The sequence below is a fragment of the Barbus barbus genome, assembly GCF_936440315.1.
Source record: "Barbus barbus genome assembly, chromosome: 21".
Lineage (NCBI taxonomy): Eukaryota > Metazoa > Chordata > Actinopteri > Cypriniformes > Cyprinidae > Barbus > Barbus barbus.
The window spans coordinates 22,650,595-22,667,085 of NC_136749.1; the positions used below are offsets into that span (position 1 = coordinate 22,650,595).

At 39.4% G+C, this 16,491-nt stretch overlaps 1 protein-coding gene across 1 annotated transcript in view; it reads left to right on the plus strand.

Moving 5' to 3' along the window:
* tsnare1 (T-SNARE Domain Containing 1) overlaps positions 1-16,491 on the plus strand; it is a 142,061-nt gene that overhangs the window by 17,506 nt on the left and 108,064 nt on the right. Inside the window, exon 2 of the mRNA XM_079444937.1 lies at positions 7,327-7,455. Within this exon, the coding sequence (XP_079301063.1) occupies positions 7,371-7,455 (85 nt within the window). The 5' untranslated portion in view covers positions 7,327-7,370. The remainder of the gene's footprint in view (positions 1-7,326; positions 7,456-16,491) is intronic.

Consider the following 16,491-nt stretch of genomic DNA (forward strand, 5'->3'; position numbering starts at 1 on the left):
CGCTTTTATCCAAAGCGACTTACAAATGAGGACATTAGAAGCAATCAAAACCAACAAAAGAGAAACAACATGCAAGTGCTATTAGGTCTTGGTTAGCCTAAGGCAGTACATGTAGAAAGGTTTTTTTTTTTTTTTTTTTTTAAGAAAACGAGTAGATAGAATATAGAAAAAGCATAAAAAATAAAAGCGGTCAACGTGTCTTCATTTAAAACAAAACAATGTAAGGCTGTATCTGAATACGTGTATGTATATCTTAAGAAGCTGTTTCTTGTTTACTACCTGATTGTTCATACTTTATGTTTTCAGAGTGACAAAAGCAATAGCAAATGCTGAACGTACACTGCAACAACGCTAAATCGTAAAAAAAGTATGATCCTACACTAAAGAAATATCCTACACTCTCAGTAAAAAGGGACCTAATAGGTCACTGTGGCTATACCATTTCAAGAGTTGCTAATATGTACAATATATAACTTGTAATATGTTTAACTTTAGGTACCAATGCATTTAACACAAAAGTGTCCCTTTTAAAAGGGTACCGCCCCAATGACAGCTTTTGTACGTCTTTTTTTCATAAGAGTGTACAGGTTTAGAGCAACATTACGGTAAATATATAATTAAAATTTTTGGAGTTGTGTGTACGCGTCCCCTCTGTGCTAGCTTTTTTTTTAATAGGAAGCCAAAATGAGGGCTTTAAATCAGCAGGCATGCGTTTAACAACATAAAACACTAATATTAGATCATTTTGAATGGTTAGAGTGAACAATAGCTTTAATGACTTTTTTTTTGACTGGGTTTTCCCTATTTTTTTCCTGTGTCAAACAAATTACACCCTCGTGTGCTTTGACGCACATGCATGGCACCATGTCAAGCTACTGTTCCCTTTACTGCATTGTTATATTTAACAGTAGGCGATGAGTAGGCTTACATGAAATCTGCGCCCACAGAACTCTGCAGAAAGACACGGAACTGGAGCAGCCATCATTCACAAAGTCATCCCTCACACTTTGTGTTTTATTAAATATTTTGGCTTATTAATTTTAGCTACTGATAAGGGTCTAAGGTACAATGAGGGGGCTATACATATTGTGCTATAACAACTAAATTAGCAAAGTTTCTATTTATTTCCTCTAAATAATAACACATTAGATGCCTCATCAACCTGTACATGTTAAACATATGTATATGTTACAATAAAATAATTGTTTTTCCCCTACACTTAAAGCTAATAATGCTACTTCCCCAACAAACAGCAGCATTTCATATTTTGAAGGATGATGTTGGATTTAGATAATTTTCACACAGTTCTAACAATCTCTCTGATTACATCTGGTGTTTACTGCTGTTTGTTGTGGCCTTTGCTTCCATTTATCCATCTCTAAATCCATTTCACACAATTCTTCAGATTTTTTCAGCACCCGTAGAATCTGTCTGGGCCTATTGTTGAGCATGTCACATCATACATACACAAGAATGTTTTGGAATTGAAACCCCTCCCTACAAGAGATGCATTAAGATGGGATCATCTGAAACATAATCTTAAATGTTTATAAATCTACTGATTTCCTACAAGCATGGCAGGTAATGATATTTTTATGAAAACATGAGGGCTTGTAACTTATTTAGCAATATGGAAGTAAACTATTTTCTGTAAATGTGAAAGATTTGCGCTTCATTTGCTGCTATAGGTAAATAACTAGAAGAACAACAAAGTGCAGTAAACAGTAAGACTTTTTGCCTACAAATCAGTTTGTCTATAATTATGACAACGGATCAACATAATATGATAACGAGCTGTTTTGTACTGCTTGTTTTTATATATATATATATATATATATATATATATATATATATATATATATATATATATATATACATGACAGTAAAGACATTGATAATGTTACCAAATATTTATATTTCATACAAATGCTGTTCTTTTCTGTTCATCAAAATATCATGGTTTCCATTATTTTCAGCATTGATAATAATAAAGTTTCTTGAGCAGCAAATCAACATATTAGACTGATTTCAAGTGACGCTGAAAACTGCAGTAATGGCAGCTGAAAAGTCAGCTTTGTCATCACAATTTAAAATATATTAAAATAGAAATGAGTTACTTAAAATGTTTTTACAGTATTTTTAATGAAATAAATGCAGCCATGGTGACCATAAAAGACATGTTCAAAAAAATCTTATTAACCTAAATTTTTTGAATGGTTTGTATTTAATATACATTTAAAGTATATCACATTTAGGTGACATTTTGCACTTTATTCCCTAAAATACCCCATAAGTAACATATAATATATGCATCATATTTAAATAGGTAAATATCTCTGATAACAGTTTAGGGAAAGTTGTGTTTCAACTTGATGCTTATGATATTTTAAAGCAATTACCACTTTGCCACACCAGTAGTATTTAGGAAAAATAGCTTGTATTCTGAAAAGCAAAGCTATTTGTACAACAGCTGGGCTTGCTACTGAAAAATGTAGCAGTCAAACCTGTTAGAAAATGCGGTCAATCCCAGACCCTGGCTGAATGCAGCCATAGAGTATTGGGGCAGATTGAGAGTGACTGGTCTGACATCCTTAATGCCTGTAAATCACTCTGTAAAAATATGGATTACAGGCTTTGAGACTGTGCACCGCTGGTGTTTACAGACTCTATGAGTGATATGCACACACACTCACATAAAACCCTCAGGTGGGCACACTGTTGCTGTGTGTGAGAGAGAGAAATAAACAGGCCATGTGACAGCAGTGGCTATGTGTCCTGAGTGTTCCGCTTTGTGACTGTGTGCTCTCGTGCTGTGCTAAGCCTCTCCGTGGTGATAATGGGAGATGGGGAACGGAGTGAGGGGACAAATTCAGAATGAGAGGAAGTAATGAAGCATTCTGTCGGCCCCCTGTCGGCCCACAATCCTGCCGGCCTCTGATGGCTGTATTTATTGCCGGCCCACTTCCACCTCCTCTCTGATAACACACATTGACAAACTCGCTCTCCCACACTTGCTCACCACACACACAAAAAGAGACAGAAGACACCTCAATGACAGCTGTGGGATGACACATATGCCCCCTCCTTCCTTTCTGTCTCTGCTTCTTGGTTTCTGTTTATCACCTCAAATCACCTCTCAATGTTTCTTTCACGGTCTGAATACAGTGTGAGCCCTGTTCCCTTTTGTGCATGTTCTTCTTTTTCTTTTTTTTTTCTTAAATAATACAGTACAGTGTTTTTTACTAGCTAAAAAAACTACAATTAAGGTGGTCTATAAAACATTTAGGGCCAGATTTACTAAACCGGTCAAATTAGCGTTAGAGTGCAATTCCATAAAATTGCAGATAGAAGGGGAACATTTTGCGTGCAAACATTAGTAAATCTCGTTGCGTGATTCATTTTAATTCTCTCCTCCCATAAATTTTGTGCCTGAAAGGGAAACTTACAAATGCGTATTCAGTAAGGTCAGGCGCAAATTCTGTTCAGGGCTATTTCTTCACTGCGCGTAAATCCTGACCGTAGGCTACTATTTTAACGCCAAAAGACGGTTTGCACTGTCGCAAACTGTTAGTAGGCTAAATCTGGCCCTTAATTGGCAGCTGCTTGGCTGACGCAGTACTGTATTTGAAAATTGCTGTCAATTACATGGCCGTTTAGCTTTGTAGACAATTTTTACTGACCCAATCACTTGAGCAAGAGCAATAAAATAAGATAATATAAAATGATATAAAATAAAATATGAAATAAAAACAAAAAAAAAATCAATAAAAAATAAAAACATAAAATAAAAAAACAAAAATAAAATAAAATAGTAGTAATAGCAACAGCAGTAGTAGTAATTATAAATATTTTACAATAATTTATTATTATTATTATTATTTTACAACAATAATTTATTATTATTATTATCATCATCATCATCATTATTTATTATTATTATTATTATTATTGGCCTTTTTTATTGCTGCTATTTTAGCTATTTTTGTGCACACACCAAACTGTGGCCAGTATGGCTATTCTACCTGCCAGAAAGATGTTTCGATTAAATGTTTTATTTAATATATTTTTTTAGCTGTCTATTCATTTGCTTAAATTTTTTTGCACTACAAATTCCAAAAATTGTCACTTTTTGTTCATCTCTCTCTCTTTTTGCTCTATCAGTCTCTCTCAATTTCTTTCTCGGTGTATTTTTAGAGCTCATTTTTATTGTGAAGGTTCTTTATTACTCATGTTACATTAGGGTGACGTTTGATCCATAATTGACCTCAAATTTATCTCTTGTTCAAAAAACAATTAATATTATCAAGGGTCACTTGTACAGCACTACAGCTCTTCAAACTGTGCTTTTATTGGCCTCTTCTAAACTGCCATGCCATTACACATTAACATTAAATGTACAGTATATCTTAAGTTAAATTAAATGCATTTCACATCATATATTTTTTATGTTGTTTGTGGAATGACTTTTGAAAAAAAGTATTTCATATTCAAACTAAATCCAGTTAGGCTACTACTTAGCAGAATATTTGCACATGCTATCCATTAGATAATGTATGCATGTAGTAGTTTTATGACTTCCTTAGCAGGTTTCAGTACTAATGGTACTTGCTTCAAATATTTATTACATCCTGAAACATTGGGATCAAGTACATTTTATAAATACAGTCTTGTCCTCTTGCCCCTTCCTGTCCGATCACATGATTAGCTGAGGAACAGACAGCTGTCTAATTGTGAGTGACAGATTGATCAACCTGAGTTAATCAACCGCTGTGTTTCATATATGAGTGACCTGTCAGTCAGAGCTCTGTCAGTCCATCCAGTTATGATGAAAGCCTTTGTGACAGCAAAACCTGAGGCTGGAAATGTTTAACAGAACTAAGCTGTTGTTTAATTACCATCTGAGAATTCAGATACATCAGTTTTGGACAGTCTGATCACAAGCAGACTCTGCTAAATACATTTATGAAAAATTTGAGTTATTTTTATTGTGAACTGTGCAAAGCAAAGAAGATGTATTTATTTTTTTAATTGAAAACTGTAGGCATATATACTCAAAACAAATATAGTCAAAGTAAATATCTCCCAGGATCTGAGTGAGCATGAGCAAGAAGCAGCAAAACTTGATTTTGTCTGGGCTCAAAATCAAGAAGCACAGAAATGTTTTATTGCTGCCAAAAGTAATTAATCTCCCCGCTCTATGGAAATTAATCGGATTATTTGGCCACGTGGCCCGGCAAATTTCATCTTCCATCTCATTCCTCCTGCAGGCTTGGCCACCTCGCCCACCTTCAGTCTCTGCTTCAGAAACAACGCAATCTTTTTCAGCGGAGACATCTGTCATTATCTCCACAGGTCCTCACACTTTCTTCTGCACTTTTAGGGTTTAGCTTCCATATCCTGCCTGGATCTACAGAAATGCCTAATAATACACTTTTAATCAGATGAAGTGTTTAAAACTTTGCTAAGTTTTTTGCTTAAAGGCATAGTTTACTACAAAATGGAAAATGTCATTTATTCACCCTCATGTCGTTGCATACCTATACCATAGCTTACTTTCTTCCGTGGAACAGAAAAGGTGGATTTTTGAAGAATATCTTGTCTTCTATTATCAGTATAATGAAAGTTAATATGTTTTGCGGCTGCCAAAATGTCAAAAAAGCACCTTAAAATGATCATACAGTAAATGTGGTCCATACGAGTCATATTTTTAAGCTATCAGGCATAAGAAAAAAACCCCTAAAATTTAAGTTGTTATTCACTAAATTATTTGAAATTAATTTAGGATAAGCACACACATTTTCTTGACTTATTATTATTATTATTATTAGCATCTATTTTAAATGAGTATGTATGTGCTGAATTATATTTGTACCACATGTTTGTCTACTTTTGTTTTATTTTATTTTTGTTGTTTGTTTTTGTGATTTGTATTTGATGCTGCAAAAAACAAATAAACAAACAAAAATTTTGTGTAGGGGCATTAAATGATGTCACGATTATAACTGCACCATATCTTTATTTTATTTTATTTAGTTTTGTTTATTTTATTTTTGTATATTTGTGTCTTTGTAATTGTGAAATTAATTTTATGTAATGCTGTAATGCCCTGTGTAGGACAAGCTCTATACTGGTCATCTATTACATGAGGGACATTTTCATTTATTTTCATTTATTGGTGAACTATCCTTTTAATTCCACCTCTTTGTAAAAATGCAAGAACTGTAGCATGTGAAGTGTGATTTCTGTAGTCCTCATGCATGATGTAGATGATGACATTTGATGCTGTATTCGTGACATGATGGTACTGTAGGTGATTCCATTGAGCAGGCCTACTATCTCACTGTGCACGCTGTATTGAGGGTGAGGGGGTCAACACACGCTTTCCCAATGCATTCTTTAACCTTTCAACCGTGTTATACACCCCTAACAAAGCTATTATGAATGTCAGCGGCCAATGCAGATGACTGAGTGGTTCACAAGGACTGATTCATGGCATGAGTAGTGTAACTGTGTCACATGGGGTTTAATTCATGCTCGCACTCACACAAACAAAGTACATGTCACTGTGGGGTGAAATCGTACCACAGATGCCCCATATTAGTTCACACCTTCAGCACTGTGCTAATGAATGTAACTGCCTCACAGTCCCAGTGCACTGATGAAGTAGCGCATGCGCCTCTGTTAATTGCGCACCAGGCCCCAGGAGTTTGATAGGTCACAGTTTAGATGGGTCATTCAAGTAGATCTATCAGACATGTGGATTTCATTTTATTGCATGTTTTTGACCTGAACGGTGTGTATTAAAGCATTCACCGTTTGTACATCATTAGTACATCAGTACAGCATTACTACTGAAAATTAATTTACTAATTATAATAATTTTATTAATTATAATTAAGCATTTCTAAATAAACAAATTGTAATAATAATCTATCTATCTATCTATCTATCTATCTATCTATCTATCTATCTATCTATCTATCTATCTATCTATCTATCTATCTATCTATCTATCTATCTATCTATCTATCTATCTATCTATCTATCTATCTATATCTCAAACTTTCATCCATTGGTGTGCTGACAAAAAAAGGTTAAAATAAAATCCTATATTCTTCCTATTTGTGCATTTAAATGCATCAAATTGTAGCAGGCCCATGTGTGTTGCCAACAAAATTGAAAATAAAAGATAAACAAATAAATAAATACATGAATACATAAATATTTAGCTATTTTGCTTAATTGATTTAAGACTATGTAACTCGTTCTTTCTCTTTCTATAATTGCGGTTATAACTATATGCATTCTTGTCTCCCCCCCGTGCAGATTAGTCCCATTTGGCTGCTCAAGAAATTATTGGAGGACCCAGAATGTCTTATGGATCCATTGACGCGGGATCTTTTGCAAGCAGAAATCCGTTTGGTGGGCCCACAAGGCAAGGATACCAGCCAGTAGGTAAAGACCCCCCCCCCCCCCCCCCCCCCCCCACACTCACAGGCAGGAGTTCTCTCTATTTATCACCAGGCATTCTTGAAAAAAAAAAAAGATAAATCATACGACAAAGATTTTGGTACCTCCTCATTTACTAAAGCATGACATTGTGCATTTATTCCCTCTCCATAAATCATCATGGGATTAATAAGCCATATGGCTAATTTAATACCGTTCTGCCTCGTCGGAGTTCTGATGTGTTTAGTAACAAGTAATACGCATTTTGTATTAAACATTGTCTTCAATAGTCAATGGTAGTAGAAGAGCTTGTTAGATCATTCAAAATGTTTGAGCATTTCGCCAGCTCCGTTAAATCAACAACAACAACAAAATGCTGGATCTGAAAATATAACATTCCCAAAAGAAATACGGAAAACACTTCTGTTGTGGGCAGATTAAAACCTCAAGCCTTAAAGTGTTAGTGAATGCCACTTTTTAATATATGCACAGGACCTCAACTGACTTACATGTAGTGATTAATATCAGAGCAGCATAACCAAGTACATATTGGCTTTCTTTTTATTTTTAGTTCACTCTGTACAAACATAATCTGGGTTGACCTTTCATTGACGCACTTCAGCCATAACGGTAAAACTAAACGTAACAAGCAAGGAAGGAGAACTAAGCATAAGGAGAAGGTGTTTACTTTTACTCACACTTTCCCTAACTACTGTGATTAGCAAGGATGCTAAATCATTTTTCGGTACTCATGTCATTTCAAATGCTTTCCTCATTCTTCTGTGGAACACAAAAGAATGATTTCCATTATAACTAAACATATTTCAGTCATGATATCTCTCGGAGAGTTGGTAATAGACATGGCAATGCTAATGTGTTTGGTCTTGGTGGAATATATTGTGGCGGGAGGAGCCAACGACAGACACAGTGGGCGTGGCGTCAAGCCTCGGAGAGGTTTTTATTAAACAATATTTAAAATAAAGTGTCCAAAGGGGGAAAAGTGTCCAAAATAAACAGGGATCTGGTGTCCTCGTTGTGCTGCGGGGCTCGTGAAGGAGGGCAGTGTTCAGGGGGGAAGGGTCCAGGTAAGGGGCGGAGTCCGGCGGCCGCACGCGCTCCCGTCTGGAGGTCCCGGGGCGCGGGTGACGGCGGCTTCTGTGGCGGCTTCGTCCAACTCCTTCATCCCCGGGTGCTCGACGGGATTCCACGGCCCGGCGTCCTTGCCCGACGGCCGTATCGCGGGTGCAGTGTCGGCCGGACTGCGGGTCCGGCCGCTCGCGTCTCTGACGGCGGCAGGTAGTTCCCTCTACGCTCCCTTTCCTGGACCCACGAGGACACCAGCGTGCATGCACGGGGAAGAGACCGGTCTCCCGAGGAGAGGCGCGCTCGGAGTTTAAACGGCGGCGGTGATGAGGCTCCATTCACGTCAGGTGCGCCTCATCACACGCCGCCAGCCCTGGCTGTTTCAGCGCCCCTCCTCTCTCTCACACACCCACTCCCGTCGGGAGCCTGGTGAAGGGCGGCGAATAAGGGACGGGGTGGTGATGATGGACAGGGGGGAGGCAGCCGACTCGTCACATTCCCCCCCCCAAGCGACATCCCCGTCCGAGGGTCGCCGCCCACGCAGGAGTGCTACCTTCCTCAACCAGGCTCCAGCGGTCGGAGTGGGCGGGGCAGGGATTCCTCTCCGGGCAACGCTCCCTCTCGCACCGCGCCGGAGCCGGGACAGAGAAAGCGGGTTTTAGTTGACAGCCTCAACCAACCACGGGGTAATGATGACAAATAGACAGAATGTCACTTACCCCATTGGTGGCTGGGAGGCTGTCCCCGTCCTTCCTCCGTCCCCGTACGGGCTCAACGGCTTCTTGCGAGCGAGAGGGGATGACGTCATCAGATGTTGCCCAACTGTGCTGTCTAGGCTCCGCCTGCCCGCATTCTCCACCACTGTGGCGGGAGGAGCCAACGACAGACACAGTGGGCGTGGCGTCAAGCCTCGGAGAGGTTTTTATTAAACAATATTTAAAATAAAGTGTCCAAAGGGGGAAAAGTGTCCAAAATAAACAGGGATCTGGTGTCCTCGTTGTGCTGCGGGGCTCGTGAAGGAGGGCAGTGTTCAGGGGGGAAGGGTCCAGGTAAGGGGCGGAGTCCGGCGGCCGCACGCGCTCCCGTCTGGAGGTCCCGGGGCGCGGGTGACGGCGGCTTCTGTGGCGGCTTCGTCCAACTCCTTCATCCCCGGGTGCTCGACGGGATTCCACGGCCCGGCGTCCTTGCCCGACGGCCGTATCGCGGGTGCAGTGTCGGCCGGACTGCGGGTCCGGCCGCTCGCGTCTCTGACGGCGGCAGGTAGTTCCCTCTACGCTCCCTTTCCTGGACCCACGAGGACACCAGCGTGCATGCACGGGGAAGAGACCGGTCTCCCGAGGAGAGGCGCGCTCGGAGTTTAAACGGCGGCGGTGATGAGGCTCCATTCACGTCAGGTGCGCCTCATCACACGCCGCCAGCCCTGGCTGTTTCAGCGCCCCTCCTCTCTCTCACACACCCACTCCCGTCGGGAGCCTGGTGAAGGGCGGCGAATAAGGGACGGGGTGGTGATGATGGACAGGGGGGAGGCAGCCGACTCGTCACAATATATATAACATACATGAAATTACCCCATAGCAGATCTATACAGGTGGAGCTGGGGAAGGTGGAGGCTTTCTGAAGCGTGCTGCTACAGCAAGCACTAGCCAAGTATTTCAATCTTAAGTAGCGAGCTCATTGGCTGCTGATGTGAAAAGAAATGTCTATAGATAGATAGATAGATAGATAGATCCATCCAAGAAACCCTAAGCATTGTAGCTACTTGAAAGCAAGACAAACTGTTGCACACTGTGCCTTCCTGCAGTTGTTGTGTAATACAGATAATGGCATGCATCACGGGCCGTGTCATAAGAGTGAATTTAAGCGACATATTCAGTTCACATGAATTCATTTGCATGAATACAATGTTTTACAGGAACATGCTGGTACGAAAGTGAGCAGCTGAAATGTCAGTCTAACAGCATGTGCCTTTTGTCGGCTGTGTTTTTGTTAAGTAGAGTTTATGTTTTTATCAGAGCCGTGCAGGAGAAAGGGCTGTGACAAATGTAAGAGAACACCTTAAGAAAGGAAAACAACGTCTTCCTCGCACAGAACCTCTCACAATCAAAACATGCAAAAGCAAATAGTATCTTTTTTTTACACAGCATGACCTCGGTAAATCACGCATTCTGAGATCTCTCTCTCAGTCTGAGCACTCGTCTGCAGCCGCTCCCACAGGACAACAGCGAGAGAGCGAGGTAGCTTGAGCTGTAAGAGACAGGGCTTTGATCACAGGCAGACCTGCGTTCAGGAGGCTGTCAGATTTGCTGTGGTTGGGCTCCTGCATCAGGTCGGCTGAAGAGGGGCTCAGCCGATGATCAAAGCCGGGGTTAAGTCTCTAATGGAGTTGTCAGTCGAGCTAATCTTTCCCCACCTCTCCCCTGCCAAACCGTTTAACTCCCCTCCAGAAGCATATGCATTTCTCTGCTGTTCTCTCTCTTCCTCTATCACTCGCTCTTTCTCTGTCACTGTTTACCGCTGTCGTTCTCCTTCCTCCTGCCGTCCATCTTCAGTCTCTTGCAGCTAAGCAACGCTCTCTCCTGTTTTCTTTTCATCTTTTTTGGTTGGTTGTTGTCTTCTTTCCTTCCTTTCCCCTTCCCTCTTTCTTTCTTTCTTTCTTTCTTTCTTTCTTTCTTTCTTTCTTTCTTTCTTTCTTTCTTTGCCGCCATCTTACTGCCATCACGGTTTCTTTTTTTCTACCATACCATTCTCACTTTCTTTTCATTTTCCTTCCTTCCTTCAATCATTCCTGCCTACCTGCAGGCGCTGTCACAGCACAGCCTGACCATATCTGCTCCTGTCATGGTCCTCACAATGTGATATTTTTCTTTTTTTTTTCTTTTTCAGTAATGGTTAACTGCACACTTGTCTCCCTCCTCCCTCACAGCACACAGGAAAAAGCTCTTGTCATGAGACGACCGTCTGAGCAGAGCCCAGTGCATGTGGTTAGTCCGCGTCTGGATGAGGTTTCAGCCTCTGCTGTGTTCATTAGGGAGGTTTGCAGGGTGGGTTTGTCTGTGTGGAGAGACTAATGAAGGGACACTGAAACCGCACAGCCGTCATGAGTGGCCAAACCCGGGGCGTGCTCTCCATCCACGCTGCAATGATCCAAACAGAAGGAAGAAATGAGCTCAGGTGTCGTGCCTCGTTCAGAGAGAGAAGTGGAACAGACAGCATGACACCCCACACACACACATACAGCTACAAAACAAGGCCTGATTGTCTGCCTGTTCTATGCCATGCAGTGAGTGTGTGTGTGTGTGTGTGTAAGATCCCTTTTTCAGGGATCTTTGGCATTGTGAGTCTGGGATTTACATATAAGTCCAATTACTGCACTTTTGTCTCATTCTCACAATTGCAACCCTCTTAGACTTCTCCAAGTGCAATTTCGCGTAAACCAGTATTATTGTCTGTAACCATATTGCATGTTACCGAGACAAAATGTGAAAAGCAAATTGACTAAGGAATAAAGGTCCTTTCGCTCACAGAAGTAATCAAGCATTCTGTGATTACTTAGAAAGGCCACGTTGTGCGTCAGTGTCTTGATTGCGTTGTAATTGGTGGGCTGGGGGAGGTGGGGGTCTTTTAGTACATTTCAGTATGGATTGTGAGATTACATCAGTGTAATGAGAGCAAATTTCATAACATTTAGCGACAAGTTAAGTGCTGAGAAAGACTGGAAATGTCAAACATTATGTGTTAAATACCCATTAACATACTCAAGCCTTGTTTTTTGCGCTTTCTCTTGTAAAATGAGCAAAATGTCTGTCCTTGGGTTGGTGTCCAAGCCGAATAAACTAAACCTAATAGGGCACATTATGGATTTGTCTGCACCAAAAAGGTCTCTCATGCTTGGAAAGCACATTCACATTAATTTTAATAGAAGTTGCATTGTACATAGTGCACAGATACTTGAATAGCAGTCAATAAAGGTGCATAATGGTGTCATTATGGCATAGACCTAAACAAATTTGAATATCTTCTTACCTGCACTCCTTTTCTCTTGGAGAGAATTGATTGGCTGAAGTATTTGTACATATTCTACATTTCCCTAACTCAATAACCTTCTTTGTGTGTTCTTCAGCTTCAAAGTACATGTAGTTATTTCATGAAGAACCAAGCTTTAAATTTGAGTTTCACTTTCCAGAGAGAACCTGTGCGTTATCTTCAACGATTAGAGTAGTTGCCTTGTCTCAAAATCCCCACAGCTAAAGTTTCTATATGTGTGGGGTGTACAAGTGCGTGTGCATTTACAGAAGAAGACTCAAAGGAGGGTGCAAAGCACTGCCAGAACCTACCAATGCACTCACTGGAGCTGCTCATACTGTGCACGCAACCTTAAACGTACAGTGACTTCTGGTGTTGACAACAGCAAATAAACACGTGCAATAAGCAATTCACTCCAGGCTGGGTTTCTAAGTATTTTGAAAAAGCAATCAACTAAACGGAGCATATTTAGCAGTACCAAAACATTCTGTAGTGTGCATGGAGCCTTTTTACTCTGGGGGGGAAAAAAAAGAAAATCTTTTTTGTCTTCTCCTCCATCCTTAAAACAACATAAATTTACTTGAGTAGCAAGGTATATATTTTCAGAAAATATTTTTTTAATTATTATTATTATTATTATTTTGGTCTTGCCTCAGTGACAAAGAGTTCTAATTTTAAGTTAAATGTAATTAAAATAAGATACACTGCTGTTCAAAGGTTCGGGATCCGTAAGATTGTTTTATTTACTCATTCATAATTTAAAAAAAGAAGTTAATCACTTTTACATTAATATAATACTTAATATATATATAAATATCTTTTACACAGCAGCGACATTAAATTGATCATAAGTGACAGTAAAGATTTGTACATTGTTACAGAATATTCATATCTCAATAAATGCTGTTCTTTTCAAATTGTCTATTCACTAAAGAGTCCTGGAAAAAATATGTATCATGGTTATCATGAAACATGGCAACTGTTTGGTAAAAAATTGTTTTGGTATTCATGTAACTTCCATCCATCCGTCTGTCCATCATTCAAACATTCTATTTCTGTTCCTCTAACAGACATAAAAGCGATATTGCTATAGACAATTCTCAAATTTACAGAAATTATACTTATATATATACACATGACTGGGAATTCAGAATCTAGTATTTAAGAAAGTCATGTCATGGTGTCATGTACAAATATTTGTGTGTAACATCCTGAACCAAGAAAACATTTAACTTCATGATGCTTTATAATAATAGACAGATAAAAAATGTATTATGATTTCAGCATTTTTTGACTAAAACTATCATGTAAGTGCTTGAATCACTCACACATGCATTGCATTCCTTAGTGAGTCATTGTGCGACAGGCCTGGTACTTGCACTGCGGGGATAAGGACCCGTCTCACACTGTATCACACATATCGTCTGACAGCCATCTCTGGCCTGTAAACCCCTCTCTCCCTCGGCTCATCTCAGCTTTTTTTTTTTACCCTCTGTCACTGCTCTCAGGCAATACATGGGATTACGTTCTAGTGTTTGAGTTTGCGTTTTTCAGAGAGAGGGAGATTTAACAAATACTTTATTAAAACAACTATATTAAAAAAACGAACAATCAAAATCACATTAAATCAACATATTCTTGAAAATCAAATTATTCTCTACAACAGAGCAGAGCACCTCTTTATAACACCATATATTGGAAAACTTTTCTAAATCATTCATCAACCTGTAATAATTAAAATCTATTTTTAAACGAGCTTTCAACATTTTGACAAAAACAAAAACAGGATTATCATATGTGGATCCTTCCACCTTATTTCGTCTACTCATATACACAGCCATCTTTGCTCTTCCCAAAATAAAATTGAAAAGTTGACATTGCTCTCTCCTTTTTTGGGAATACCTATAACCTAAAATAAACAACTGTTTGGAAAAAGACACTCCAAACAATTTAAAAGCATCCTCCAACATTGAAAACAGTGGTAAGAGACGACAACAGTCCATAAAACAGTGAAAGACTGTCTCACGAAGAGTACAAAAAGGGCAATCATGATTAATATCAGAGTTTAACACAGAAATGAAAGCATTAACAGCAACAGCTGAATGTAAAAACCTCCACTGCAAATCAGCAACTTTCTTCAACAATGGAGGTTTGTACAGCGCTCTCCATTCATGTCCAACACCATCAATCAAACCTAAGCGAGCTCTCCATGGAGTGTCAATTTTTCCATTTAATTTATCTTTCCTCAAAATTTTAACCACCAATCTATATAACAGTTTCTTATCAGCATCATGCACAAACACATTTGAATTATCAATTTTTAGAAATAAACCTGTACAGTCCTTAAAATCTGGGAAAATCCTCACCAAAGGAAAAATATCATCAACACTAGGTTGAACAGAACCACTACAATAACGATTCAACAATGTACATTCAGAATCTGTTAAAGCTTCCTTCCATTTTTTGAGCAGAGAAGCAATTATACGAACAGAGTGCATCTTTAAATGAGAAGCAAGGAAAAGAGCATTGTCCATGTTTGCACCTGCAAACTGAATCACATGTCCCAAAGTCACTACATTAGACATACAAAACTGTCTGAGTAGACTGGGACCTGTTTGACCGGTTGCACTCAGACGAGTCCCCCAACTGGTTCTTGAAGAAGCCAATACAATGAACTATGATGTTCTGTCCTTTCCTTTTTAAACAGATTGCAGACTTTAAACAGTCTGCGATAGAAACTCGGTAGTCCTGAAGTGTTGAGTTGCCTTAAATCCATCAGAAACAAGGTTCTGTCTAGGCCAAGTCCACCCAGCTTGTTCAAAATAGTGCTTGCCAGCGGTCTCCACACCAGATCTGTAGGACCACATAGAAACCTCTGCACAAACTGGAAACGAAAAGTCGCCCCTCTGCTGCTCAGATGAATTAAACCTTGTCCTCCTTCATCTTTCGGTAAAAATAATACACTTTGAGGTGTCCAATGCAGACAAGAAGTGCTTGAATTTTTGACAGCAAGTCTGAAGGCGGGTCGACACATGATAAGCAATGCCATAAAGTAGATGAAATCAAATTGTTAATAATAAGAACTCGACCTCTATAAGACATTTTTGGTAAAATCCACTTCAATCTGGCAATACGACCCTTAATCCTTTCAAGAACATTATCCCAGTTTTTAAGGACAAAAGGTTCTTCACCTAAAAACACCCATATTTTAAACCTCCATCTGTCTTCCAATTCAAACCTGCAGACAATTTAAACTTTTTTCCATCACTCCTCCTATACTAAGAGCTTCGCTTTTGCTCCAGTTTACTTTGGCTGAAGAAATTTTGCCATATTGAACTACAATTGTTTGTTAACATGTCAATATCTTGTTGGGTATCAACCATAATGACTAAATTAATCTGCATATGGAGATAACTTTAAGGGTATATTGCACCCTGGTAAAATCACACCTTGTAAAACAGATCTAAGTTTATGTAACAAAGTTTCGAAAGCCAAAGAATATAACATCCCCGACGGGACAACCCTGTCTAATTCCTCGCTGGACATGAAAGGGAGCGCTCAAAACACCATTGATCTTCAAAACACTCTGAACATTAAAATACAAAGTCTTGATTTTATCCAAAAGCAATCAACGTTTCCCACAAATGTGTGTGTTCAACCTGGTCGAACGCTTTTTCTTGATCAATAGAAACAATTCCCATTTTAAGATCAAAAAGCTTAGAGATTTCTAACAAGTCCCGAATAAGTACAATATTATCAGAAATCAACCTTCCAGGAATGCAATAAGTCTGATCAGGATGAACAACTTGCTCCATCACTTTACTAAGTCTACTTGCCAACACTTTGGAGAGTAATGTATAATCTGTACAAAGCAGAGACACAGGTCTCCAGTTTTTTTATAAGCTGCAAATCACCTTTTTTTGGCAGCAGTGTAAG